Source organism: Fukomys damarensis, unplaced genomic scaffold, assembly GCF_012274545.1.
Source record: "Fukomys damarensis isolate Sample0158 unplaced genomic scaffold, DMR_v1.0_HiC HiC_scaffold_28, whole genome shotgun sequence".
NCBI lineage: Eukaryota > Metazoa > Chordata > Mammalia > Rodentia > Bathyergidae > Fukomys > Fukomys damarensis.
The window spans coordinates 41,553,170-41,580,930 of record NW_022900940.1 but is presented as its reverse complement, the minus strand read 5'-3'; the positions used below and the strand labels follow the sequence as shown (position 1 = coordinate 41,580,930).

General features: G+C 37.0%; 1 protein-coding gene across 20 annotated transcripts in view; it reads right to left on the bottom strand.

Annotated features, from left to right (window-relative positions):
• The window catches only part of Pbrm1 (polybromo 1), a 125,542-nt gene that overhangs the window by 40,771 nt on the left and 57,010 nt on the right, over nucleotides 1-27,761 (bottom strand). For all 20 annotated transcript variants that reach the window (XM_033756900.1, XM_033756909.1, XM_033756913.1 and 17 more), the window contains 5 exons: nucleotides 23,112-23,388; nucleotides 21,178-21,283; nucleotides 16,719-17,361; nucleotides 11,989-12,200; nucleotides 774-959 (listed from right to left, as the gene is read on the bottom strand). In XM_033756900.1, the coding sequence (XP_033612791.1) occupies nucleotides 774-959; nucleotides 11,989-12,200; nucleotides 16,719-17,361; nucleotides 21,178-21,283; nucleotides 23,112-23,388 (1,424 nt within the window). The remainder of the gene's footprint in view (nucleotides 1-773; nucleotides 960-11,988; nucleotides 12,201-16,718; nucleotides 17,362-21,177; nucleotides 21,284-23,111; nucleotides 23,389-27,761) is intronic.

Genomic DNA, 27,761 nt, shown 5'->3' with positions numbered 1-27,761 from the left:
ACTTTATTTTCATCTTTTCATTATCTCACATTTTTTTCTTTTCCCTTATTACCCTTCCCCTACCCATCCCACCTTCCCTACACCTTTAGCTCCTTTCTTCCCATTTCTAAATGTCAGTAATCTTATTAGGATCTTATGTATTATTGCAGATTATTCACACCAGAGAAACTATTCGGTATTTACACGTGTGACTTATTTCACTTAGGAGTGTATCTTCAATATGCATCCATTTTCCTATGAATGAATCTATTTTCTCATTCTTTATGGCTGAGTAATATTCCATTTTATAGAAAAACCACATCTTCTTTATCCAGTTTCCGATGGATGGGCAAATGGGCTGTTTCCAAGATTTAGCTATTACAAACTGTGCCGCTATAAATATGGGTGCACATACTTCTCTGTGATATGATTCTTTCAGTTCTTTTAGAAAGATACCCAGCAGAGGGATGGCTGGGTCAAATGGAACCTCCAGTCCAGAGCTTTGTGTTTTAAATCTCTGCCACACTTTATAGAGTTTGACTCAAAGTTTCTTTTTAATAAGTATGAGATGAATAAATAAATCCAAAGTAGATTTGAACAAGCTGTAATTCTGATTGATTTAAGACAGTCCAACGCTACAATATTCTGTGTCTTTCATATTGTGGGTGCTTCACTGTATTTGTTAATATAATGAGAAATTTTACTTACTGATACAATAGATCAACTACTGTTGGCATAAAGTACCTCAGCTGAGCCTTTCCTCCCTAGAAGCAAGTAAAACAGCACAAACTTACCAGCTGAATCTTCCCATAGTCTCTCAATACAGACTATATGTGGTTGTAGGTTGGCCTCTGCAGGTTCTACATAGACATAATCTCCAACATGGTACATGCTGTTCTTAAAACTGCAGTCCTGACTGTATGTACGATGTAAGCCTGACAGGGTTGCAGCACCTGAGGAATCTTCAGTCTTTTCAGCTTCTTGGGTTAAAAAATGAAAAAAGTACTCACTAGGAATGTTGGAATTAGCTATAGGATTCAAATATATTAATACATTTGTATTAACATATTAATGTTAATACACATTAATGCATTAACATATTAATACATTTAATTATTATTATTATTATTTTTTTGGTACCAGGAATCACTTAGGACCTTGTGCTTGTGAGGCAGGTGTGGTAACACTGAGATAAACCTCCAGCCCCATTTAATTCTTTTTGTAACATTCAAGGATGGAGTTAGGAAAAATAGTACACTTTTGAAACTCTTAATAGTCTCTACTCAAAATAGCTTGTTCTTTTGTTTTGAAATGGAGTCTATGCTGCCGAGGCTGGTCTTGCAGGCTCAACAATCCTCCTGTCTCAGTCACCGAAGTGGCTGGAACTATAGGTATGCACCACCACAACTGGCCTCAAAATTGTATGAATTATACTCAATTGCCATTAATTTAGCACAGACAGATTCTATAGAATAAAAATATTTTAAAAATAATATACGCTCACATAATCATTTTCAGTAACTCAGAAAGGCATAAAGTCAGTCACACATAAATCATGTAATCTTAGATAAAACCTCTGATGTACATCCTCTGAAATTTCTTCCTAAACACTTATGACATAATAGATCACAATGGAGTTTTAGAAGTGTGGGAATATGTAAATATGTATATCAATGGGTTGTAAACTATATATGCCTATAAATATTCTTATTATGAACATTTCCCCTAAGGTGAAATACTTTTCAACAAGACTTTTATTTCTGTTAAATACAATCTTTTAATGGTTTCAGCACAAGGTATCATTTACATATATAGTTTTGCTTTTCCTTCCTCTTTTTGTGGTACTGAGCTTTATCCCAGGTTCTTTTTTTTTTTTTTTACTATTTTTCCCAGGTTGGGCTAGAAGTTGCAGTACTTCTGCCTCAGCCTCCCAGACTGCTGGAATCACAAAGGTCCACCACCATGCACAGCTACTTTTTTTGAGGACAATGCACTGTCAAAATCTTTGATAACTTCATTAGGCTAACTTCTCATAAACGGAACAGCTAGGAATAAGCATTTTAAATGTTTTATAAATGTATATTCCAAATTATTTTCCAAAAGGCTATTATTAATTTAAGTTCTTCATTTTATTTCATCATGGAATTCTTTGTTTTTGTTTTCTTTTGGTACCAGGAATTGAACTCGGGTCCCTGTGCTTGCAAGGCACGCAGTGGAACCACTGAGCTAAATCCCTGGCCCTCTTCATTTTATAATAAAAAATTTGCCAATTTTGGTGGAAAATGTTATCTAGTAACTAATCCAGAAAATCCCTGTGAAATACAAAGTAGATTCACAAGGTTCTTGAAAATTTCATACAAACAGAAAGTAAACTGGACTGAAAGGAGCAAAGTACAAAATTCCAGAGACAGGAAACAGGGTAATAATACAACTCAGTCGTAAATAACTTTCATGAAAAAGGATGATTCCAAGGGCAGATTACTGAGCCACAGAGGTCAGTTCCTAGACCAAGAAATCCAAAGGAGTCTGTCTAGCTTGATTTTATTTTTTTTTTTGGCAGGGGGGGTACTGGGGATCAAACTCAGGACCTTGAACTTGCAAGGCAGGAGATTTTGGTCAGAGCTCAGACCAGAAAGCTGTAAAGACCAGGCTCCGTAGTTTTCTGCTGGGAACAAGTGCATTGGCTGCTGGGCTCAAGATGATGCATATACCTTGGCAGAAAGTTTGTATGCATTTTCCAAGTGTCCAGAGACTTTACCTGAGACTGAGAACAAGGGCAGCAGACTAATCCAGCACAAGAAATGCAAAGGCAGTCTAATATTGAGGCTGTGGGGCTTTTTTTTTGGTACTGGGGATTGAACTTGGGACCTTGCACTTGCGAGGCAAGCTGTGGAATCACTGAGCTAAATCCCCAGCCCCATATGTTATCATCTTGTTTCCCCTCATTGCCTGGTCCATTTCTCTAGAGAGCATTTTCTGCCTCAAACAAGCCTGTCTGCCAGCACAGGACGAGCTAAATAGCCAGGCAAGCCAGGGGTCCTCCCTATTTAGTATAAATCCTCTCATCTAACTCTCCTCTTCACTGTATCACCCTTACAAGTGGTTGGCATCCCTGAGTCTAACTAGGAAGAACAACCATAGGAAAGGTTGAGGAGGTGATCTGAAAGCTCAACTCCTTTTAGATTTTCAACTAATCCTCTTGTTTTCTGCCCCACATGCACCCCGAGTTTTAGAAGTAGTTGGTGTTCTAATTCCTGTGTTATTCTGAAATAGTAATTGGTCTTTTGAAAAAAAGAAAAAAAAAAATTTTTTTTTTTTTGGTACCGGGGATCGAACTCGGGACATTGCACTTGTGAGGAAGGCAGTGGAACCACTGAACTAAATCCCCAGCCTCTCTTTTTGAGGCAGAATACTTGTGTTTGTCATTTTTTAAAAAGTCCCTCCCTTATCATTTTCGAGGTGTTTGGGGGAAGCAATAGATATTTATGTACAATCTGCTGTATTTGACTGAAAATTATCCAGGCTGTTTGTCCTTTGTCTAGTTACTCCTTCATGAGTTCTGGTACTAAATGAAGTGTATGAGATCTAGTTTCCCTCAACTTTGACCTGGTTGTTGTAAATAATCCTCCTCTTTTGACAACCATATGGAGGGCTAAGGACACACACAGCCATTATTCAACTTTTAGTGTTTTCCCATTTTCTAATGTTCATAAAGTAATCAGAAATAGATGATCTAAAGCAGACTTTTATTGCCAGAAATGACTAAAGTAATGCTCAGAGTACACTGCTTCTATACTTTTCCTATTTAGTTGTACCTACTAATGATTTCACAGTCTTATGGCAAAGAACCCCTTCTTACGTACTTTCATCATGCAGTCACTCTGTGGGAAAATACAGTCTTTGAGTTAGTACAAGAAAAGGTATATTAACAGGAGTGCTCTGACAGTCTCAAAGCAGCTCTATACTGCAGGGCTTCTTCCCTCTATTCAGCAAAGGCCCCATGCTCATAAAATATATACAGTGATAAGCAAGGAACAAAATCTCCTAGTCTATTTTTGTATGTCACCTTGCTTTTCTCTGGTAGTCCTTATTCATATAGATTAAGCCATCCACAATATCATCTGGTAACTAAGAATCAGTCAAAGACAGAGATTAATGCTTTTAAAAATGTCCTTAGCCCTTTTCTTTTATTTTTTGTACCGGGAACCAAACTCAGGACCTTGCACTTGTGAGGCACACAGTAGAACCACTGAGCTAAATTCCCGGCCCTCATTACCCCTTTTCTCTATAATACACATTACTTCATTTTACATTTTGAAGAAAAATTTCACGTAAATTTAAAAAAAACAAATGCAAATATACAAAATTTTGCAGGTAAAAACAACATGGATGACTTCAAATAACACACCCAAGACATCATGGCATTTTCTGTTTTCTGTCTGCTAATCTTTATTATTTCCTCCTTCCTACTTACTCTGGGGTTGACTTAACTTTTATTAATCTTAGATATTTCTAATATGCTTATCCCATAAATTTTAATGTTGTTTTCATTTAATATTTTATTACTTGCTCTATGTCTTCTTTGATCATGGGTTATTTATAAGCATATTGTTTAATTTCTGGGTGGGGGTGTTTCCACATTTGTCACTGATTTCCAACCTAATTTCACACTGAATTCAGAAAACAAACTTGGTATAATTTCAATCCTTCTGGGGAGAGTGAAGTGGGTAGTGATTGAAACCAGGGCTTCCAACATGCAGGCAAACATTCCACCACTGAGCTATTTCCTTAGCCCTTTTAAATTTTGTAGAAACAGGTTTTACTAAGTTGCCCAGGCTATCTTCAAAACTGAGATCCTCTTTCCCCTGGACATCTGGTCTTACAAGTGGGCACCATAAAACCCAGTCTTTCATTTGGAAACTTGTTTTATTACCTAACGTATGGCCTATCCTAAATAATATTCCATGAATGCTTGCAAAGAACATATATTTATAGTTATGTGGTATAATGACATCAGATCAAGCTGGTTCACAGTGCTACTGAAGACTGTGTCTTTACTGATTTTTGGTCTGGCTGTTCCATCAATTACTAAGAGAAGAGCATTGAGAGTGCATTTGTTGAATTCCCTGTTTCTCCACTTAACTGTCATTTTTGCCTCCATGTATTTTGATGCTTCATTATAATGTCTGTATACATTTATGAATAATGTATGTTCCAAAAACATTGATACCTTTATCCTTAGGAAAAAATGTCTTTGTCTTTAGCACTGCTTTTTCTCTTAGAATTTACTTTGATATTAACCCAGCTATTCTAACTTGTTGTTACATTTGCATGGGTTTGTTCTTTTCCTTTTAACTTTTGTGTCTTTGAAGCTTACAAGAGGCACAGTTGAAGCTTACTTTTTAAATTCAGACTGATAATTCTCTACTTTGATTAGAAAGCATAGCATACTTAAAACATAATGTAGTCACTGAGAGCACTGAATTCATTCATGTCTGCTATTTTGCTCTTTGTTCTATATATAAGTTAAATCTTCTTGTTCTTTCCCTCTTTTCCAGCCTTCTTCTTGTGGAAAGGGAGGGGTTGTGACAGGGCCTTGCTATGTAGTTCAAGCTGGGCTTGGACTCACTGTGGAGCCAAGGTTGGCCTCAAACTCGCGATGATCCTCCTGCCTGCACCTCTCAAGTGCTGGAATTACAGGCATATGTCACCATGCCTGGCTTTTACTGTTTTTTTATATAATTGTTAAGCAAGTATTTTTGTTGTTATTGTTGTTTCTATCATTTTAATCTGTGTTTATTTTCTTTGCTATGTTTTCTGAGTGGTTGCTCTAGGTATGGTGATACGTACCTTAACATATCACTATCTCCATAATTTGATAAATACAATTTCATTAAATCTTGCAAATTTGCTGACAGTTCCACTCCCCTTCCTCTGCGCTGTCACCTTTTACTTGTTATAATTATACACACTTTTACATTAATAAACAGTTACCACTCTTTTTTTGTTGTTGTTTGTCTGTTTTTTGAGACAGGGTCTCACTATGTAGTTGAGACTGACCTGAACTATGTAGCCCAGGCTGGTCTCAAACTCACGGCAATCCTCCTGTCTCAGCCTCCCGAGTGCTGGGATTACAGGCATGCACCACCACGCCCCACTACATAGTTACCACTTCTAATGTCGATCAGTCATTTTAAAAAAGTATTTCTTTATTTTTGTGGCAGGGTATTGCTATGTAGTTCAGGCTGGCCTTGAACATACAGCGTTCCTCCTGCCTCAGCTTCTCCAGTGGTAGGATTCCATGCATGTACCCCCATGGCCTTTTTTTAAATCTTAAAGTAAATTTTTTCACAATAAATTTGAATTAATCTAGAATGCAGGTTAATATTTTTTCCACTCCCCATCTACCACCCTTAACCTCCTCTTCTCTCTACCTCCTTCCTCTTGTCCAATAGTCTCCCTTCTACTTTTATGTCATCTCATTTTCCTTCTAGAGTGCATATGAGGGAAAACATGCAGTATCTGTCTGAGCCTGGTTTATTTCACTTACCAGAAGTCCAGTTTCATTCATTTTCCTGTAAATAACATAATTTTGCTCTCCTTTATGGATAATATTCCACAGCACACTGTGCCACACTTTATTCATCCACTGACAGACATGTAAGCTGATTCCATAATTTAACTACTGTGAATTGTGCTGCAATAAACGCGGCAATGTAGGTATCGACATAGTATGTTGACTACTTCCTTTTTGCATATGCTTAGGGGTTGTATAACTGGATCATATGATAGTTCTGTTTTTAGTTTTCTGAGGAATTTTTATACCAGTGATAGTAAATCTTTTAGAGCTTTCAATGAGAAAAAGCAGCCCACTCTGACATGCATGCTGTAGGTTCACCAATACTGCTCTATACTGACTTCCATAGTGCCTGTACTAATTTACATTCCCACCAACAGTGTAGAAGGTCTCCATTTTCCTGAGTCCTCAACAGCACTTGAAATTTTTTGTATTCTTGATGATAGCCATTCTGACTAGGGCAAGATAAAGATCTTAATGTAATTCTGATTGATACTTCCCTGTTGCTAAAGATGCTGACCTTTTTCATATTATTATTGGCCATCTCTACTTTTGAAAAATGTCTGTTCAGTTCAACTGTCCATTTATGGATGGGGTTATTTGTTCATTTGGTGTTAAGTTTTTGGAGTTCTTTATATACTCTGGATAACAGCCACTGGGCACAGTTAACACTTGTCTGTACCTAGGAAGCCGAGGCAGGAGGATTACAAATTCAGTCAGCCTAGGCAACTTAGTGAGACCCTATTTCAAAAATAAAAAAAGGGTTAAGGATGTAGTTCAGTAGTAGAGTGCTTGTTTAGTGTGCATAAAGAGCTGGGTTCAATCACTAGTACTAAAACAAAATATAAACAAGAAAATATAAATATTCTGTATATTAATCCTCTGTCAAAAAAGTGGCTGGCAGATTTTCTCTCATTCTGTAGATCATTTCCTTTGCCATGCAGGAGTTTTTTAAATTTGATCCATCCCATTTCTTGTTATTATGTCCTGAGCTACTACTGGAGTCCCACTCAGGAATGCTGGCTGTGCTTCTATCTTAAAGTGTTTCTCCCAAGTTTTCTTCTAGCATTTTCAAAGTTTCAGGTCTTATATTTAGGTCTTGGATCTGTTTTTTTCTTTCTTGCTTTCTTTTTTTCTGCATAGGGTGAAAGAGGGAATCTAGTTTTCCCAGGACCAACTCTTTGTTAGAGGCTGTGTTTTCGCTAATATATGTTTTTGGCAGTGCTGCTGAGAATCAGATAGCTGTAAGTGAATGATATTTATTTCTGGTCCTATTCTAGCCCACTTGTCCACATGTCTGTTTCTATGCCAGCAACATGCTGTTTTCATTGCTTGAACTATGTAGAGAAGCAATGACAAACCTTTCAATAATACAAATAACCTGCTGCATCATGCATGCCATAGGTTTGCCACTGCTGATCTAGTGTATTTTGAAATTGGGTACTGTAGTACCTCCAGTATTTTTGTGGGTTCAAGTATTATCAGATGTCATTTTCTTTGTGACTAAAGCTTTCTTTAGTATTTCTAAGGCAGATCTGCCAGCAGCGAAACTGTTCCTGTTTATCTGGAAGAAACTTCATTTCAACTTCATTTTTGGGTGATACTGGGAATCAAACACAGTTGTACCACTAAGCTATATCCCCTAGCCCTTTTTATTTTGAGACAAGGGCTCACTAAATTGCCCAGGGTGACCCTGAATTTGTGATCCTCCTGCCCTGCCCTGCTAAGTAGCTGCAATGACAGGTATTTGCCAAGATGCCTATTTTGACATATATTTTTTTGGTACCAGGGATCAAACTTGGGACCTTTTGCTTGCAAGGAAGGTGGTGGCACCACTGAACTAAATCCCCAGTGCCCTGACTTCATTTTTAAAGAAAAGTTTTAAAGGACAAATCTTGATTCAATCTTTTTGTCTTCTGAATGTTTTTAATATCATTTCACTGCCTCTGACCTCCATTTTTTATAAGGGAAGCCAGCCATTCATTATATTCTTCTTCTTTCATTATTATTCTTTTCTCGTAATAAGTCACTGTGCTGCTTTCAAGATTTTTCTTCCAGTAGTTTCATTATGATACACCAAAATGCGGTCCTCGTATTTATCTTACTTGGGGTTCTTAAGGTTAGTGTTTTTTGTTAAACTTGAGAAGTTCTCGGCCATTGTAACTTCAGTTTTCTTTTCTCCCCCCCTTTGTCTCCACTCCTCTGGGATAACTACTACTGGTGGAGTGGGAGACACTACTATGTGTGCATAGCTACAATAAGCCAACGATTTAGGTTAAAGTTGTACCCAAACATCTCAAACCCACAAGGATTAACCATTTGCTGACTGATCTGTGTACCAGTTAGAAGATGCATTCAAAGTGGCAGCCAATTTTCAAGGTACTTGCATTTCCTCGACATGAATAAATTTCCAGTCAGTCAGGAATAAGCAAGAGTTCATCTCCTCCCATCTATGGCTCACAAATTTCCAGGATATTCCTTAACATGGACCATCACTTTGGGCCAGTAAGATTGCAGGTTTACTCTTTTCATTTTCACATCAGCCACTTTTAGCTGGCAAAGATAAAGATCCTACTTTCAATTTCCAGTCACCATCTTGGAAGAGCATATTTCCTCAGGCAGCAAAGCACATAGTATTTGCAGTTAGTCCCATGCTGGCAAAAGTACCAACTAGGTCCTCCTCAACCCCTTTGGTACTGGGGATGGAACCTAGGGCCTCACACATGCTAGACAACTGCTCTACCAATGAGCAACATCCTCCGTCCTTTTTAAAAATTTGGGGAAACAAAGTTTCACTAAGTTGACCAGACTGTTCTTGAACTTGTGATACTCAGCCTCAGTCTCTTATGTACCTGGGATTACCTTTTTTGAGTGCATCATAATTTAGTAGAATTTTAGTATATGTGCTGCTGAAGCGAGCACATAACTTAGTAGAATTTGCTTCAAACAAATTCATTATGTTTTCCTGCCTATGAAGAAAAATGCCAAGTATAAGGTTTGATGTTAAAGATGAATACAACTTTTGAAAAGTCATATATCCTATTTCTTTATGTGAACTCAAATGTTATCAGAAATTATTGTTTGTTCCCATTATTGAAATATTTGTAAATTCTGGCAAGTGACACAACGTAATATTTTTAGGTTAATTAGTATAATCTTTTTTTCCTAGGTATGTGCTCAATGAAAGGATCATCTTCTTGTCTGGCCCAGAGGTACAACGTAATATTTTTAGGTTAATTAGTATAATCTTTTTTTCCTAGGTATGTGCTCAATGAAAGAAAGGATCATCTTCTTGTCTGGCCCAGAGTAAGCTAAGAGGAAAACCATATGGTACAGAATGATATGGCAGAAAGTTGATGTATTCACTGTTGAAAATGCATCCTACCTTTAGTGGGGCCCTTTTGTTTTCATCTACTAAAGTATGAAGAAGCATTAAGAGGGCTGGGGACTTAGCTCAGTGGTTCCACTGCCTGCCTTGCAAGCGCAAAGCCCCAAGTTTGATCCCCTGCACACACACACACAAAAAAAAAACACACACACACACACAAAAAAAAAAACCACCACCACCACCAACAACAACAACAACAAAAACCCAGAAGAAGCAGCATTAGATATCCACATTGGTGAGCTGACCATCCCTGAAATACTAGCTGTGTCACTTTTAATCTGATCTGATGCTCAAATTGTTAATGATAAAAACATTTCCATTGTATTAGTTTAATGTGAAGTATGTTATCACTTAAATCTTCATTCACACAAATAAGATTCTTCTCCACAGTTAATTATGAGAACAGCACAGAAACATTAAATCTGCTGTAAGAAAGTACAGGCAGAACACTTGAGCACATAGGAGTAGGCAAAAACATCATGAACAAAAACCAAACTGCAAGGGAAATATGACAAAAAAAAAAATCAACAAATGGGACCTCATTTTATTTTTTTATTTTTTGGTTTTTTGAGGGTCTCACTATGTAGTAGAGATTGACTTGGATTGACTTGGAACTCACTATGCAGCCCAGGCTGGTCTCGAACTCACAGCGAACCTCCTGCCTCAGCCTCCCGTGTGCTGGGAATGATTACAGGTGTGCGCCACCATGCCTGGCTGGGACCTCATCTTACTAAAAAGCTTTTGCATAGCAAGAGAAACAGAGTGAAGAGACAACCCACAGCATGGGAAAAAATTTTCACTAGCTGTTTATCAGACAAAGGACTACAATCTAGAATACAGAAAAAACTTAAAAAAAATCAGGACTCTCTGCCCCCAAATTTAAAGACCCAGTCCAAAAGTGGGCATCTGAAATGAATAGACACATCTCAAACAAAAAAGCACAAACAGCAAATAAATATATGAAAAAATGTTCAACATCACCGGTCATTCAAGAGATGCAAATCAAAACAATGCTGAGATTCCATCTCACTCTATAAAGGAAGGTTGTTATCAAGAAATCAACCAATAACAAATGCTGGAGGGGCAGTGGGGAAAAAGGAACCCTTTTCCATTGATGGTGGGAGTATAGACTAATGGAATCATTGTGGAAATCAGTATGCAGATTTCTCAAAAAAATAAAACTGGAGGTTCCATTGTACCCAGCTATTCCCCTTCTTGGTATCTCCTCAAAAGAATTAAAAGTGATATATGCACACCCATGTTTATAGTGGCACAGTATGTTAATAGCTGAATCTTGGAAACAGCCCAAATGCCCTTCAACCGACAAATGAATAAAGAAGACGTGTTTTTAAATACAATGGAGTACTACTCTGCCATAAAGAAGGATGGGCTTCAGACATTTATAGCTAAATGGATGGACCTTGAGACCACACTTAAACATTTTTTGGGGGTGCAGGGCTTTAGCTCAGTGGTTCCGCCACCTGCCTCACAAGCACAAGGACCCGAGTTTAATCCCTGGTACCAAAAAAAAAAAAAATTTTTATTTTATCCCATTTCCCCGTTAAGCCCCCTCCCCTCTCTATGTACAAGCACTTCGATTCCATTTTTTCCTTCTATTTTCACTTTTTTTCTTGAGACCATACGCTTAAGTGAGATAAATTGGACACACGTTTAAATACCACATTGTTTCTCTGGTGTGAGAAACTGAAAGTGGAAATAAGGACTAAAACATGTAATAGATATTGGGGTAATAGGAAGAAAATGTTCAAAGAGGAAGGGGAACAAGGGAGGAAGGAAGGAGAAAGGAAAAGAAGGGACAAGGAAAAATGGAAACAAAGCTTTTGTATATGGGAGAGGGGCTTAAGAGGAATGGGGAAAAAAAGAGGTGGGATATACATCATGTACAATGCAAATTCCCTATGATGCGTGTTATCACTATGTATGCCTAAAATGTACCAATAAATGTTTTGCTATAAAAATGATGAGAATAGCTAGAATAGGATATAGTATTTTTCCATGTTTAATAAAATGAAAAGAAACGAACCTCTTTTTTCTTCTTCACGTTTTAATTTATCTTCCTCTATTTCTTTTGGTAATTTTTCCTTTTTTTCTTTCTCCACATCATTATGCAAATGTTTTGTAGTATAGCTGAGTGCTGGAGAAAGAAGGATCTCTCCATTTTTGCAGAGTTCATCACGAATTTTAATAAAAAACTGTTGAAGTTCTACAGCATCCTCATATATTTCGGAATCTGTCCTATAATGGCATCAAAAGTATCCATTGATATAAAAACTGCTTCTTTTAAACACTTCAATTATATGTTAAATTCTATTAAATGCTCTTTACTGTATTACTTGCTACAATATTTCATTACAGTTCTAAAAGGACATCCCCCTGAGGTTTGTTACAGCAGACTCTGAAGTGTCCATGCCGTGGGGGACTTCATGCCCACCAGTTTCCTTTTCCTCAAGGTTCATTGTTCAGCCACATACAAGTAAAGGCCTCAGCATTTTTCCTCACAGATACACATGGCACATGCATTAATCATATACTATGGCTCCAGACGAAGTCCAAAACTATATTCTTTTAATTTCAGAGAAATATATTCTTTTTTTTTTTTTTTTTTTGGTACTGGGGAATCAAACTCAGGACCTTGCCCTTGCCCTTGCGAGGCAGGCACAGTACCACTGAGCTGATCCCTGGCTCCAATATATTATTTTTTTCGTCCCACATCAGGGCTGCCAAGGTAGGTAGCACTAAACTGCATAGTCATGAGGGTATCCTATAAAGTCTGTAAGCCTGAGAATTACTGTAAATTTTAATTTCTGAGAAATAACTGTAATTCTAGAAAATCCACAAAAAATTGTCATATTCAGAACTTTCTAAGCCTCTTTCCTCATTTATAAAATAAGAGGATGAAAGCAAAATAAACTTATAATTCTATTAACCAAGAAGATAAAAGTCTAAAAAATTATTCCCAAAATTAACCACAGACAAATGTCTCCTCAGCATTCATGGAGACATTTTGGCCAGGGGAGTGTGGCAAGTTATTTATTTATTTATTTATTTATTTATTATTTTATGTTATTTATTTATTTATTTTTGGTACCGGGGATCAAACTCAGGACTTTGTGCTTGCAAGGCAGGTGGCAGCACCACTGAGCTAAATTCCCAGCCTAAATAAAACATTACTAATAAACTAAACAGTTATTTCTGGAGAGGTTTTAAAACATATTCTGAAATCACAGGAATTCTAATGCTTATAGGAACAAAACAATAAACAATAAAAACAAATGCAAGGGAAGGAACCCCTAAGACACTATCTTGATGCCTATTTTTCTGAATAGATATAACTGAAGACTCTTCTTGAAATTAAATTCATTTTGTAATACCTTACAATAATAGCTTACAAATTTAAGTGTAAAATTTTAACTGAAAACATACATTTAGCAAATCCATGTTACAGTCAAAGAGAATAATTTCATCATGTCACCTGGTTTAATAAGTGTATACAAGTCTCTGAACACCTGATATACTGATATATTTTTTGTCTTTTATCCAAAGCATTATTAAAAATTTATTAATCTAAAAGGCCAACTGTCCAATGAATGTGCAACAACAAAACCTCAGAATAGAACAATTACTTATTCTTTCCCTCAACTGGTAGATAATCTTTTTTTTTTTTTTTTTGGTACCGGGGATCCAACTCAGGTCCTTGAGCTTGCAAGGCATGCGGCAGAACCACTGAGCCAAATCCCTGGCCCAGATAATCTTTTTATATAGGCAGACATTTAGTGAATGGAAATACTTTATAAAAGCTGTTGATACTTTCATTTTTGGCTTTCCAGGAGTGATTTCTCTTTATATCTTTCTCCCATCCATCCATCCATCCATCCATCTATCCATTTTTGGTGGTTTGTTTTTTCTGTCTGTCCAACTATCCATCAATTTTTGATGATAGCAGGGACTGAACCCAGGGCTTCACACATGCTAGGCAAGCACCCTACCATTGAGCTATATTTCCACGCCTTTAAAAAAGTTTTATTTTGAGATAGTCTCACTAAACTTCAAAGGTTGGCCTGGAACGTGTGATCCTCCTGCCTTGGCATACTGAGTAGCTAGAATTATAGTTGTGTATCACCATGGCCGTCCATGGATAGCGGTGGTGGTGGTTGTTGCAGTTATTTATTTATTGATTGACTGCAGTTCTGGGGATTAAACCCAGGGCCTTTTCACTGAGGTGTATCTCTAGCTCTGTTTCATTTTTTGAGAAAAGGCTTCTCTAACTCACTTGTTGCCCAGACACATTACTATCTTCATTCACAAAGGTAAGAGTGCTTCCCTTCTGTCTTTCTTTTTGGGTACCAGGGATCAAACTCGGGACCTCGTGCTTGTGAGGCAGGCAGTGGAACCACTGAGCTAAATCCCCGGCCCTCCCCCGTTTTTCGACAAAGCTCTGGGCATGACAGAGAAAGTGTATCTGTAGTACAGCCTCATATAAATGTACCATAGGCTCTATCTTCCAGCTCTCAAAAGCAAAAACCAATCATGTCAACAATGGGAGAATGAAAAGAACTCATTTCCTAGAGATACAAATCTGCTTACTCCTTAAAATAAAGATGTTACAGATAGTTCTGTTTGTGTTTAAATGATTCAAATATCAAAAGGAAGATTCTTCCACTAAATTGCCTTTGTAATCAGAATGTATTAGTATAAAATAACAAAATATATACTATATAAATAGTAAAAATAAAAAGAGGTTACATGAAATAAATAAAGTTACCAACAATTTATGAGACAAACTGCTATTTGGAAGACTCACAGAACTCAAGGGCTGGGCATATGGGGTAAGAATAGAGTTGCTTTAGACTTAAGAACTACTTAAAGAACAAGAATGAATTTTTTTTTTTTTTTTTTTTTTTTTTTTTTTTGGTGAGACAGGGTCTCCCTATGTAGTTCATCCTGGCCTTGAACTCATGGCAATCTTTCTGCCTCAGCCTCCTGAGTGCTGGGATTATAGGCACCTGACCAAGAATAGAAATTTAAACTCCATGAAAGAAGGGTTTATCTGTTTGTTCCACTGGTGTATCCCATGAATCTAAAACATGTTCATTAACTGGTAGGCACCCAATAAAAACTTGGTGAATGAAAATCTATAGATTTTAGACTACAAGATGTTGCCTATCCGCCTCTATTTTTATTCCTATTGTCAAAATATTAGCAACCACTTCTCAAACTTGGCACTTGAGGGCTTCTCCAGTTTGGTTTCGACTCCCTCTCTCAAATGTATCATGTTCATTTCCTAATCCTTCTTTGTCTTTGCTCATTTCTTATTTAAAATTATCTTCCCCTCTATTAATTCGAACCCTAACCTTCCTCCCAACCCTGATGCCTCATGCCTTTTTAGGTGAACTTGAACCCACAGAGTTTCTTACACCACCATCTTTTCTAAATCAGGTTGTACTACACTGTCTTATGTCTGAAATTATTTTTTCCCTAAGCCTAAGTTCTGTCCTATCCAACAGACTTCAAGCTCTTAGAGCTCAAGGATTATCCATGGATGTGCTACATGATGGTGATCAGCAGCTGCCCTCTACAGAGGGAAGCAGGACAAGCCACATCACCAACTAGCTGCAAGGCTTTGGGTATCTTCTCTCACTGTGTCTCTAATTCTTTACATACAAACTGGTAAGATTCTCATTTACCTAGAAAAGCTACTCTAAGTGCATGATGCTTTATAAAGAGCAAGTACTCAAGGGGAACAGTGTTACTACTTATTTTTCTTTACTTTACTAATTTTTCTTTTGAAGTTCAGAGCAAATGCCAGCTTCAGATTCCTCAGCTATATATCACTCTGCTGAAAGATAGAGCTCATGGCACCATAGACTGTAAGGATTAGGAAGACAGGATTTGTATCTTTAATTTTTTGTACTCTACCAAATGGCTCCAAGAGCACAGAAGATACACAATAATTGCTGAACTGAATTTAACAGCTGAGTATATTACAGATATAAAACAAATAGAGTAAAATTTAAAATAATTTAAATTTAAGAATATTTTTAATTTAAAAAATTTTTTAAAAATTTGTGTGTTTATTGTGCTGGAGACTGAACTCAAGAGACTTGAGCATGCCAGGCAAGTGCTCTACCAACGCACTGCAGCCCCAGCCCTTCTCAGAACACTTAATGTCTATAGAAAGTTCCTAAAGTGAGAGGCCAGGGATTTAGCTCAGTAATGCCTCCACCTACCTCACAGCTCAAGGTCCCAAGTTTGATCCCTGGTACCAGTAAAAAAAAAAAGGAAATAAAAGAAAGCTCTTGAAGTGAAAAATCTGAAGTTTAAAAAAAAAAAAAAGAATATGCCTTTTAGGTGGTCAAATTTTTATCGGTGTGACCTCAGAGCTATTTATTTAAAGTACTCATGGATTGAAGTAAAACTTTAAAGGACAAATTCTACTGCTATTTCTAACTACTATTTCAAATTATAAGCACTTCTCCTTTAAGAAACATGTTTTGTGAAAGGCTGCATTTTAAGTATATGCTTTCCATGACTCTAATTTTGATGTCTTTTCTCTCACTGGCCTTAATTTAGATGACTCAGTGGGATGCCCTCTTTCTCCAAGGAAGTTTTGGCTGCCTAGAATTCAGAATAGCACGATATTAACTACAATCATGTACCTAAGATGAAACAGTATTATCAAAGCAGTTTTTCTTCATCTATTTTGCATTAAATATTATTACATATCCTCAAAAAGAAATGGCTTTGAAAACATACCGATTCATCCTTCTTGCCCTTTCCAACACTTCAAACATATGCTCTTGAAATAAATCAAGCCGCCGGTAGCGATTATTTTCAACATTCTTCCTAATAATGTCAAAAGTAAGAGGAGGTTTGTTAGGAAAGTTGGGATCCACAGCAGGAATTTCTGCTAAGGAATCACTGTAGCATCTTCCCTCATCATCCTGATGACTCATGACTGACACAAAAAGATTATGGATAAGCTCTTGAATCAACAAAGTCACATTTGGGACATGAGAGTCCTCATCTCCCTCTAGGTCTCTCCGAGTTTCAAGCAGAACTTTGTGTAGGACAAGGGCATCTTTGTAGATCAAAGACTCAGGCTCATTGTATGTACAGGCATTGTTAAACATCATGACAAAATCTTCAACCATAGAGTCTATATCTTGGTATTTGTTCGCCATCATGTGACTTCGAATTTTTTCCATATCCATGGGCTTCTTAATTGTCAGATAGTAGTCAGGCAGTTCGGATCTGGAGGGAAGCCTCAGAAATATGGCACTGAGGCGGCGACCTCTCTTATCAGTATAGTTCTTAACAGCTTCATACACTTCATTTAATTTCTGCTGCATTGGAGTCATGTATTTTGATTTTTTAGGAGAAACACCACTCTTTCTACCTGAAAAAAGAAATATTAGATTAAATGGATAAAATAAAGAAACCTAACTCTGTATATAGATACTAGCATAATAATTAGAAAGGGTCTATCTCAAATGATTTGTGAAACACCTTTAACTAACAAGTTTTTAGTGAAATAAGTTCTATAGCTAAAAAAGAAGTGGAAGAAAATTGGTACTACTGAGGTAGCTATAAATAAGGTGGCATAAAAGTAAATAAGTAAAGGGCTGGGGATTTAGTTCAGTGGTTCGGTGGCCTGCCTTGCAAGCACAAGGACCGGAGTTCAATCCCCGGTACCAAAAAAAAAAGTAAATAAGTAGCAATGTGACATTATAATTCCATCACTGAAAACAGATCTTCACCATGGGAGAAAGAGATAGATGTTAAAATGGAGGGCATATATAAAAAATCTCATAGCCTCAAATCTCAAATAAAAGTATCTACCACCTGAGCTTACACGGTATTTTATGTATAAACGTAAACTCAATTTTTTTTTTAGGTCCATCCACTGAAAAGCCTAGAAACAATTACCAACTCATAGGAGTATATCATGGAGTATAGTTTTTTTTTGTTGTTATTGAACTCAGTACCTCGTGCAGGTGGCGGCACCACTGAGCTAAATCCTCTGCCACCAGACTATACACAGTTTTAAAATAGTTTCAAAAATTAATGTCAAGGAGCCCTGACCTTTTAGCAGAAACCCAAAACGGTCAGGACTCCCTGGCAAATGGCTGATTCTCAGTTTGGTGTACTTTAGAATTCCAGTCATTGAAGAGTCTATCAACGATTTACTACTATGGTCATTTCAAAAGAATACAGGCACTAGCCTGGGACAAGCTGAGTATCTATAAGGACAATAACTGCAATGGATTAAAACTTAACAATATGTCTGCATCTAGTAGTTTAAGGTATTTTTAGTGGGGTGTGTGTGTGTGTGTGTGCGCACGTGCATGGTATTGAAGACTGAGCCCAGGGTCTTTGCACTGAGCTACAACTCACAGATCTTATTTTAAAAATGTGTTTTTCTAAGCATTTGACAAGGTCCAACAACCATTCATGATAAAAACCCTACAGAAAATTGGAATAGATGGTCTTTATCTCAATCTGATAAGAGCCATCTATGACAAACACACACGGACAAAAACTGAAAGCTTTCACTCTAAAATCATGTACAACACAAGGATGTCCACTGTCACCACTCTTACTCAAGAGAACTTCAGAAACATTAGCCAGATCAATTAGACAAGAGAAAGAAATAAAAGGAAAGGAGGAAGTTAAATTATCATTATTTGTGGATGACATAATACTATACATAGAAGATCCCAAAAGCACCACCACAAGATTTAATAACGAAATTCAGCAGTGTAACTGGATACAAAATCAACAGCTTTCCTGTATATGAATAAGAAACTCACTGAGAAATTAGGGAAACAACACCTTTCACAATAGCACCCAGTCAAAATGAAATACATAGGAATCAATCTAACAAAGGAAGTAAAAGACCTCTACATTGAAAACTACAGTACTCTGAAAAAGGAGACTGAAGAAGATATCAGAAAATGGAAAGATATGCCTTGCTCTTGGGAAGGAAGAAAAATGCCATACTTCCAAAATTGTTGTATCAATTTAATGCAATCCTGATAAAAATTCCAAAAGCATATCTGACAGAAAAACAATCCTAAAATTCATTTGGAACCAGAAGAGACCTAGAATAGCAAAGGCAATTCTGGGCAACAAAGGCAAAGCAGGGGACATCACAATTCTTGACTTGTGAAATTATGAAATTATACTACAAAGCTATGGTGACAAAAACAGCATGGCACAGTAAAAAGAACAGACATGAAGATCAACAGAATAGATTAGAAGATGCAGGAACAACTCCAGACACACTCAGCCACCTTTTTTTTTTTGTTTTTGTTTTTGTTTTTTTTTGAGACAGGGTCTCACTATGTAGTTGAGACTGACCTAGAACTCACTACGTAGCTCAGGTTGGTCTCGAACTCACAGCGATCCTCCTGCCTCAGCCTCCTGCGTGCTGGGATTACAGGTGTGCCCCACCATGTCCAGCCCTTCGGCCACCTTATCTTTGACAAAGGAGCCAAACACCTTCACTGGAAGAAAGATACCCTCTTTCAATAAATATTGCTGGAAAAAATTGGCTTTCCACTTGCTGAAGATTAAAACTTGACCCATATCTTTCATCATGCACTAAACTAAAATCAAAATAGGTCAAAGATCTAAACATTAAAACAGAAACACAATCTGCTGGAAAAGAGAATAGGTGGAACTCTTGATGACACTGACATAGGCAAGGCTACTTCAATGTCTTCAAGAGTTCTATCTATCCCTGGTTTCATCAATGAGGCAAACGGACATGAAGAAAAACAAGGAGAGACTCTTGATTATGAATTTAAGGGCAAAATAGTCAAATATAATATACTAAACTTAATTAGACCTGGATTTGATGGAGCCAACTGTAAAAATACATTGGTGAGAAAATCAATAAAACTTCAAAGTTTGTTACATATTAAATGAAAGCAAGATACCACTGATAATTTTATTAGGTATGATAATGACTTCATGGCTATTTAAGAAAGTATCTGCATATTTTAGAGATTACACTTAACTACATAGAGTGGAAACATGACTGAATTTGTTTTAAAATAATTTAGAAGGAAAAAAACAACAGGAATTTAGCATAGCAAAGCTTGGTAATTGTGAGTAATATATACTTAAAGACTTCATTGTACTAGTTCTTTCATGTTTGAAAATTTTTGAGCCAGGTATGGTAGCACGGGCCTGTAGTCTCAGCACTTGGGAGGCTGAGGCAGCATCAGTAAGAGTTTGAGACCAACCTGGGCTACACAGTAAGTTCAAGGCCAGCCTGAACTACTTAGTAAGACCCTATTTCAAAAAACAAATGAAAAAAAAAACTTTTTTCACAAGAAAACATAAAGTAAAAGGTAATGAACATTCCACATTAAAATCTCCTTTCTCTTTATATATTTAAATGTGTTATTTAGGCAGTCAGTATTAAACTATCATTATTCTTCAATTTATGGAATTCCTTCTAATTGTTTAAAGGTATTCAGTCCTACAAAATAGATTAAGTTTTGCTTTTATACATTTTTATAATTCCATGAAAAGATGAGTGTCTTAACACGAAGGAATTGTTACTCAACAATAAATAATTCCCACTGCAATTGTGAAATTAAGTTTACAATCATTTCATATGAAAAAACAGGAGCTTATTTTCCCTTTTTCAAAGCAAGTATGGCTCTAAAATAATCTGACAAATCACTATCATTTGCTTGGTATTTACTTTATTCATATTTTTAAATAAGGCAGAAATCTCCTTTAGTTTAATAGAATTAGTCACTTTTGCTGTCCTTTCCCTCACAACTTTAGTAAAATCAACTTTCAAGAGCACAAAAGAATGATATCTGAGTGGCACAGCTCTACCCTCATATTCTGTCCAGCAGGAGCTGCTAAGATTCATTTTTAATTCTACAAAATCACCAAACAAACATATAAAAAGACAAAAGGACATTGTCACAATTCTCATAGAGGTTTCAGATATAGGAAAAAAAAACTATTTTTCTTACTATTTAATGTTTAGAAAATGTTCACTATATGTAATTGAGAAAGCAAGCAAAACCTTTGTTGTTATATTCTATTCTTCACACACTCTTCACTATTTACTTAAACCACAGTAAAAGTGTGCTTGAAAAGAGAAGATACTCCTTGCTGCAGTGCCAGTAAGTTCATATATGTTCACCGTTTAATTAAATATTAACAAAGTGTGATGCCATCTTACTCAGCTTGAGTTTAGGAGAAGCCATGTCATCATCATCAGGCAGTGGGCCCAGCTCTTTCCTTTTATCCTTGAGTAACTTCTCCAGGATATGTGCATCGTTATATACCTATATTCCAAAAATACATTTAGAATTATTTTCTAGGAAACTTTTAAAATGTGACATACACCTTTTAGATTTTGTTTTTCTGCAACAGGTTCTTGCTATGCAGTTCTGGCTATCCTTGAGCTCACTGTGTAGCCCAGGCTGGCCTCAAACTCATGGCAATCCTCCTGCCTCAGTCTTGTAAATGCTGGCATTCCAGGCATGTGCCACCACACCCAGCAAGTTGCATACATCTATAAAGAAATGTTTTTAAAAATTTAGAATCCTTGTAGGTTCATTTTGTTTTATTTTTATGTTTGTTGTTTCAGACAGGGTCTCAATATGTACTTTGGACCAGCCTTGATTGAACTCACTATGTAACCCAAGCTGGCCTCCAACTCAGGGCGATTCTCCTGCCTCAGCCTCTGGAGTGCTGGGATTACAGACTGTGCCACCACGCCCAGCTTTAAGAGAAGTATTTACATATTGTTTTCCTCAAAAACCTATCTTTGCCTGGAAGGTCAAGGTACTAGACACCCCAATGGAAATTAGAGATTTAAAGTATCTGATGGCTGGAGGGCAGTATCTCAAATTTTGTTACATCTCAAACCTGAGTGCACAGTCTAGAATCTGATTTGTTAAACAAAAACAAACCTTGCTTAGGGGTCGGTCTCTCTCTCTCTCTCTCTCTCTCTCTCTCTCTCTCTCTAAGACTAAGGTCAATGTGGTAAGATGTAGCCAAGAACAAGATTACTCACGTAATGGCCTTGCCTTCACAGCTGCCTCCTCCTACCTCTCCAGCAGGGGGTATGTCTTCCCTTGATTACCCACCAAAGCAGGGCAGTTAAAGGAATAAGTGACCTCTGTTTTGGTCACCACTCTTAAGGGTGGCTTATACTTCTACAAGTGGTAGGTGGTATAATGGCGAGCGATGCTAAGGACAGTATTATCTATTATAGAGAAGTATTTTTTTTTTTACCTACAAGTATTCTCAGTACATATTAATTTTCAGTACTATGGATTGAACCTAACAGCTGTGCTATTTATATGCTCTACCAGCTATATCCCCAGCCCTTTTTAAATTTTTGAGACAAGGTCTCACTGAGTTGCTCATACTGGGCTGGAACTTGTTGTCCTCCTGCCTCAGCCTCCTGAGTATAAGAGATTATAGGCATGTACCACCATATTTAGTAGCATATTCTTTATTTTATATTCAAATGTAACAGCCGAAGAAAGGAAATGAAAATGTTTGTGAGGTTGTGGGTCAATGCCCACCATTGCCACCCCCTCCCACCAACTAATCTGAAAATCAAGATGCTTCATAAATTATTTAGAGGTGCTTTGATGAAGTATTATGCTGATTCTCATATAAATGCACAATTTCATGAGCTGTCTTTGGAGAAGTACGGTTATTGAAGATAGTAATAATAATGATAATGTGGCTGAGGGTGTAGCTCAGAGATAGCACCTGAGTGCACAGCACCTGAGTACACAATTTTTATTTCAAAAAAATAAAAACTTGAAAGATTTTATGCTATCTGGCTTTCTTTTCTGTACTTATTCAGCATCAAGCACTATTCTAAATGTTGAGTATATGCTTTTTAAAATTTTTAAATAACCCCAGTATAAATACTATTACTATTCCTGAATTATAGATTAGGAAACTTACACAGGGACTGGCAAAGCAGGACTTAATTCTAGGATGACCCATTTTAAACAATTAACAAAAGACAAATGAATCCAGCTATTAAGAACAATCTAAGTTAGGTCTAGATCTAGTCTTCTGAAATACATGATTCTATTAGAACCCAAAAGAAAAGGTGTCTCTTTCAGGACTCCCCTCTGTCCTCACCTGGGAGCCCTCTTCATTGTAATGCCTGGCATTCCGGAACATCAGTTTCATGTCTTCTATCATTCCCTCTTCACCTGTGTATTTGTCATTGCGGATGTTATGCTCAATTATTTTCAAGTCCATTGGTTCCAAGATGATTTTATAATAATCAGGATAGTCCTTCTTGGATGGTTTGACCATAAATAGATCACAAAGTCTTCTGCCTGAACCTGGCTCTCGAGCTTCAAGAACAACATTGAATAAGATTTTCATTCGCTGCTTTCTTATGTTCTTTTTACTGTTGAAGGGGGAGGTAGAAGGGAAAAATGGGTAACAGGTTCAGTTTTCTTTATACAAGGGTGAACATGAAATGAAACAAATTAACATCTTGTGGGCAGGTGCTTCATGGTGATTATAACGTACCGATCACATTTGCCACAAACACAGTAAACATTTGGAAGCTATAAACAAATATTAGGAAAATTTCCAAAATAGTAAAAACATAATGACTCTGGCAGGGATAGCCAGTGACCAGCAGACAAACCTGTTTAGAATATCTCATGAAATACAATGCATGAAAAAGAGATTTGTTCAACATCAAAAGAAACTTCTATCATCAAATGAAATAGTTTTTTGTTTTTCAGACAAAGTAGAGCAATAGTGCAATAAAACTAGCTATTCTCTATTGTTAATATCTTACTTCCAAGCACAATAACAATGAAACAAAGAGAAGTGCTCCACCTCCAAACCACTCCAAAACAACAGTATATTCTAGCTGCCAGAAAACAAGACTTCTCTATAGTGGGTATCAGACTTCTGTATTGATCATGTTTAGGGCCAGTCCCTGTTTCCCCCTCTACCAGCATTACTGTACAATTTCAACCTAGCTTAAAGAAGTGGTTTATAGGGGCAGGGATTTTAGCTCAGTGGTACTGTGCCTGCCTCAAGAGCAAGGTCCTGAGTTCAATCCCTGATACCAAAAAAAAAAAAAAAAAAAAAAAAAAAGTGGTTTATGGTTCATCTGAGCTCTGTATAGAGTAACTTTTCACCCTTAAACATGAATCTGTCTTGTTTCCAAATTCCCCAGGTGAGATATAATATGGAACAAAGTACAAGGGACACAGTCTAACACCAGTGTTCCAAAGGGGCCCAAGACAGCAGATGGTCTCATCTACAAAAAAATGGCTCAGAAAGGAAAATGACTTCCCCAAGGTGAGCTATTCAAAAATTAGAAGAGATGATCTTCCAATACAATTTTTTTTTTTGAGACCTGAACTCACTATGGAGTCCAGGCTGGCCTTGAACTTGCAGTAACCCTCCTTCTTTAGCCTCCTGAGTGCTGGGAATTGGTCATGTGCCACCATGCCTGGCCCATTATGACTTCTGGTCAATTGTTCTTATAGTTTTCAGGATACTGGTAAAGAATTTCTAGCCAAACTCCTAACAAGCACTCTTCAAGTGAACAGTCAGATATATAATAACAAAGAATGACTTATAACTTTGTTTCTGTTCAACAAATATTTACTAAAAGCCTATAACACTTGCAGGTAAATACTCTGTTTCCTATATCCTATAAGGAAAAAGAAATTCATTCTAGAAGCACACTTTCTGGCTCAATAGGTCTCTTAGTCTAATCCTCTGATTCATAAAAGATCTGACTAATCAAGTCAGAACGAAATCCATCCTCATTCCAGTGAAGGCCCTGATCCAGACCACGAGATCAGTCCTATTACCTTCCAGAATTCAACACACTACTCCTAATTACCATTAGGCTTTTCTGTATGAAGCTACAATCGCACTTATCTGGGACCAGGAGAAATGTAGGGCATTTTTGCTTCTTAAGATAGCATCTTGAACTTGTGATAGGCTGGCACAGGAAGGCTGGCCTTGAATTCTTGATCCTTCTGCCCCAGTCACCCATGCACCACTGGGACCAAATTAGTTCAGATTTTTATGAGATTTATTTTTGTATGGGGGACTGAACTTGTGATCTTGTGCGTTTGAGGTAGGAGGCCGCACCATTGAGCTAAATCATGGCTTTTTATGAGATTTTTAAGAAAAGGGACTGTTTTTAATTGAATTTTCAAAACAAAGTAAAAGAACAGTAAATGGCCCATTCTTTCAATGCTAGTAACTTTGACACTTGATAGCTTTAAATGAGTCATACTGATAATATGAAATCTAACTATAGATAAGAAGTTGCTCCAGGCAGGTGTGGTGGCACACACCTGTAATCCCAGCTTTCAGGAGGCTAAGGCAGAAAGATGCCAGGGAAATTGGTTTCTATCCTCCAGGCTATGGTCATAAGTGAACACACTGTTTTGTTTTGTGTTTACATTTTTTCCATATCTTTTATTGTCTTTAAGAATGAGAACTATTGGTCTATTAGTTTTAATTTGGTTTCCAGAAAAAAACTGAGAAAAAGGGTCTCACTAAGACACTAAGTTGCCCAGACTGTGCTTGAACTTTTGACCCTCCTGCCTCAACCTCCCAGAGTGCTGGGATCATAGGTGTACATGCACAACATGCCTATCTTCTGGATACTGTTTTCAGATTCTCCTTAGAACACTATGAATGCTATCTCTTCCCCTCCTTCAAAGAGATCATCAGTTTGTTGACTTCTCCATTTTTGGAGAAGAAACTAAATATTACAACTAGTAACTGGAAAAAAAATTTTTTTTTTTTTTTTGGGTACCAGGGATTGAACTCAGAACCTTGAGCTTGCCAGGCAGGCGGTGGAACTACTGAGCTAAATCTCTGGCCCCGGAAAAATCATTTTTTATAAAATAACTTTGAATATACCAACGTAAAATATATCTTATGACAGCTCAAAAACAGAGCTATTCATCACTGAGCACACAAGGGGCCATATTAAGAGGATACTAAGTCAAGTCATACATATTGTTGAAACAAACATGTATACAGTAAGTCCCTGATACAGGTTTCAAGTCATGAATTTTCACAAGTGTACTGTATAAGACTCACTTTGTCAGCTTACAAACAAATCTGACTTATGAACTACTCCCCAAAATGGAACTCATTCATAAGTTGGGGACTACTGTAACTTTAAATTTTAAAATTTTACAAGAGATGGGCCATACAGGGTCCTATACTAAATAATCAGTACATTACACCAATTTTTCAATGCACAAAAGACAAATGTCTTAAGAAATAGGTGCTATTTCCAATGTGCACAAAGATTTTTGAGTAGTTAAGGCTCTGTTCTGAATCCTTGATTTTCCAGGACTAACACTCATACCATCCTCCCAAGCCCAATCCACCTTGAAATATGGGAATCAGTTATCTTTTGCTCCTCTTTGCTTATAACCAAGCTCTAGATTTCCACATCTGATTTTCCTTCAATTGTTCATACCAGTATTAGTCCTGTCCTTAATCTTTGTGGCTGACCACTCTCTCAAATGTCCTTATCATTATTCTTCTACTGAAGCTCTTATTGAATATATGCCAATAAAATATATATTTATAGTAACAGCTAACACTTTTATCATTGTGAAACACTATGCACTTATACTTTGAGAATCAGGTAGAATTATTACCTTAACTTTGCATAAAAATGAGCTATTCAATAGAGACCAAATGAATATGTAAGGCCAAAAAGTAAATAATTCAAACAGACACTTGAATCAGCTGATAATCACCATACTGCTTTTATCATGTCTCTCCTTTTCCTAAAAGAGGGCCTCTCTACTCAGTTGACACTTTTCATAGACTTCCAGGTCTCCTAGCACTTAGCTCCCTGGCCTAAGAGCTTCAGTTGCACTTGCCACAAAATTAACTGAACCCAAAGGTTTTGTTGTTGTTGCTTTTTAATGAAGCTTGCTGTATTTCACCCACCTTTTCTTTCATCAATCAACCTTTTCTAGTGAGTCTTCCCAGATGGTAATATCTGACTAAAACTAGCCAGGTGTATTGGTACATGCTTGTAAACATTCCTCTAGCACTCAGGAGGCTGAGACAGCCTGAACTACACAGTGAGATGAAAGAAAGAGAGAGAAGGCAGGGAGGGGAAGGGAGGGAAAAGAGAAAGAAAACAAACTAAAACTAAAAACTGCAGTCCTAATGTTGATAGGAAATGCTTCCAGACAGAGCTACATTTACTAAGTACTCACTACATCTAGGCCCAGCTCTAACAGTTTTACACATATTAACCAACTGTATCCTCACCTATGTAGACACTGTCCATCAACTCCTTTTTCGGATAAAGAAGCTGAAATGAGACTTGAGACTTCAGAACTAAAGAATAGGTAGGACTTGAATTTGGGCACTCAGGTCTCCAGAGCTCAACGTTATAACAGTGTCTCAAGATACCCCCATTTTAACTTCAACTAACACCCAGAATTGGTACCATATACAACAGATGTAAAAGAATACAATCCATGGACTTTTTCATCTATTTATCAACAAAATTTTTTTTCTTTAGGAAGATGACAATGTAACAGTAGTTTTATAGAGTACATTACATATGGTAGTTACTTTGGAATACTTCACTCAAAGAAAGACAAGATGAGGAATTTTTTTCTTTTTTTTTTTTTGGTACCAGGGATCGGACTCTGGACTTTGCACTTGTGAGGCAGGCAACGGAACCACTGAGCTAAATCCCTGGCCCAAGATGAAGAATCTTAGGACCAGAGTTTGATCCCCAGCACCAAA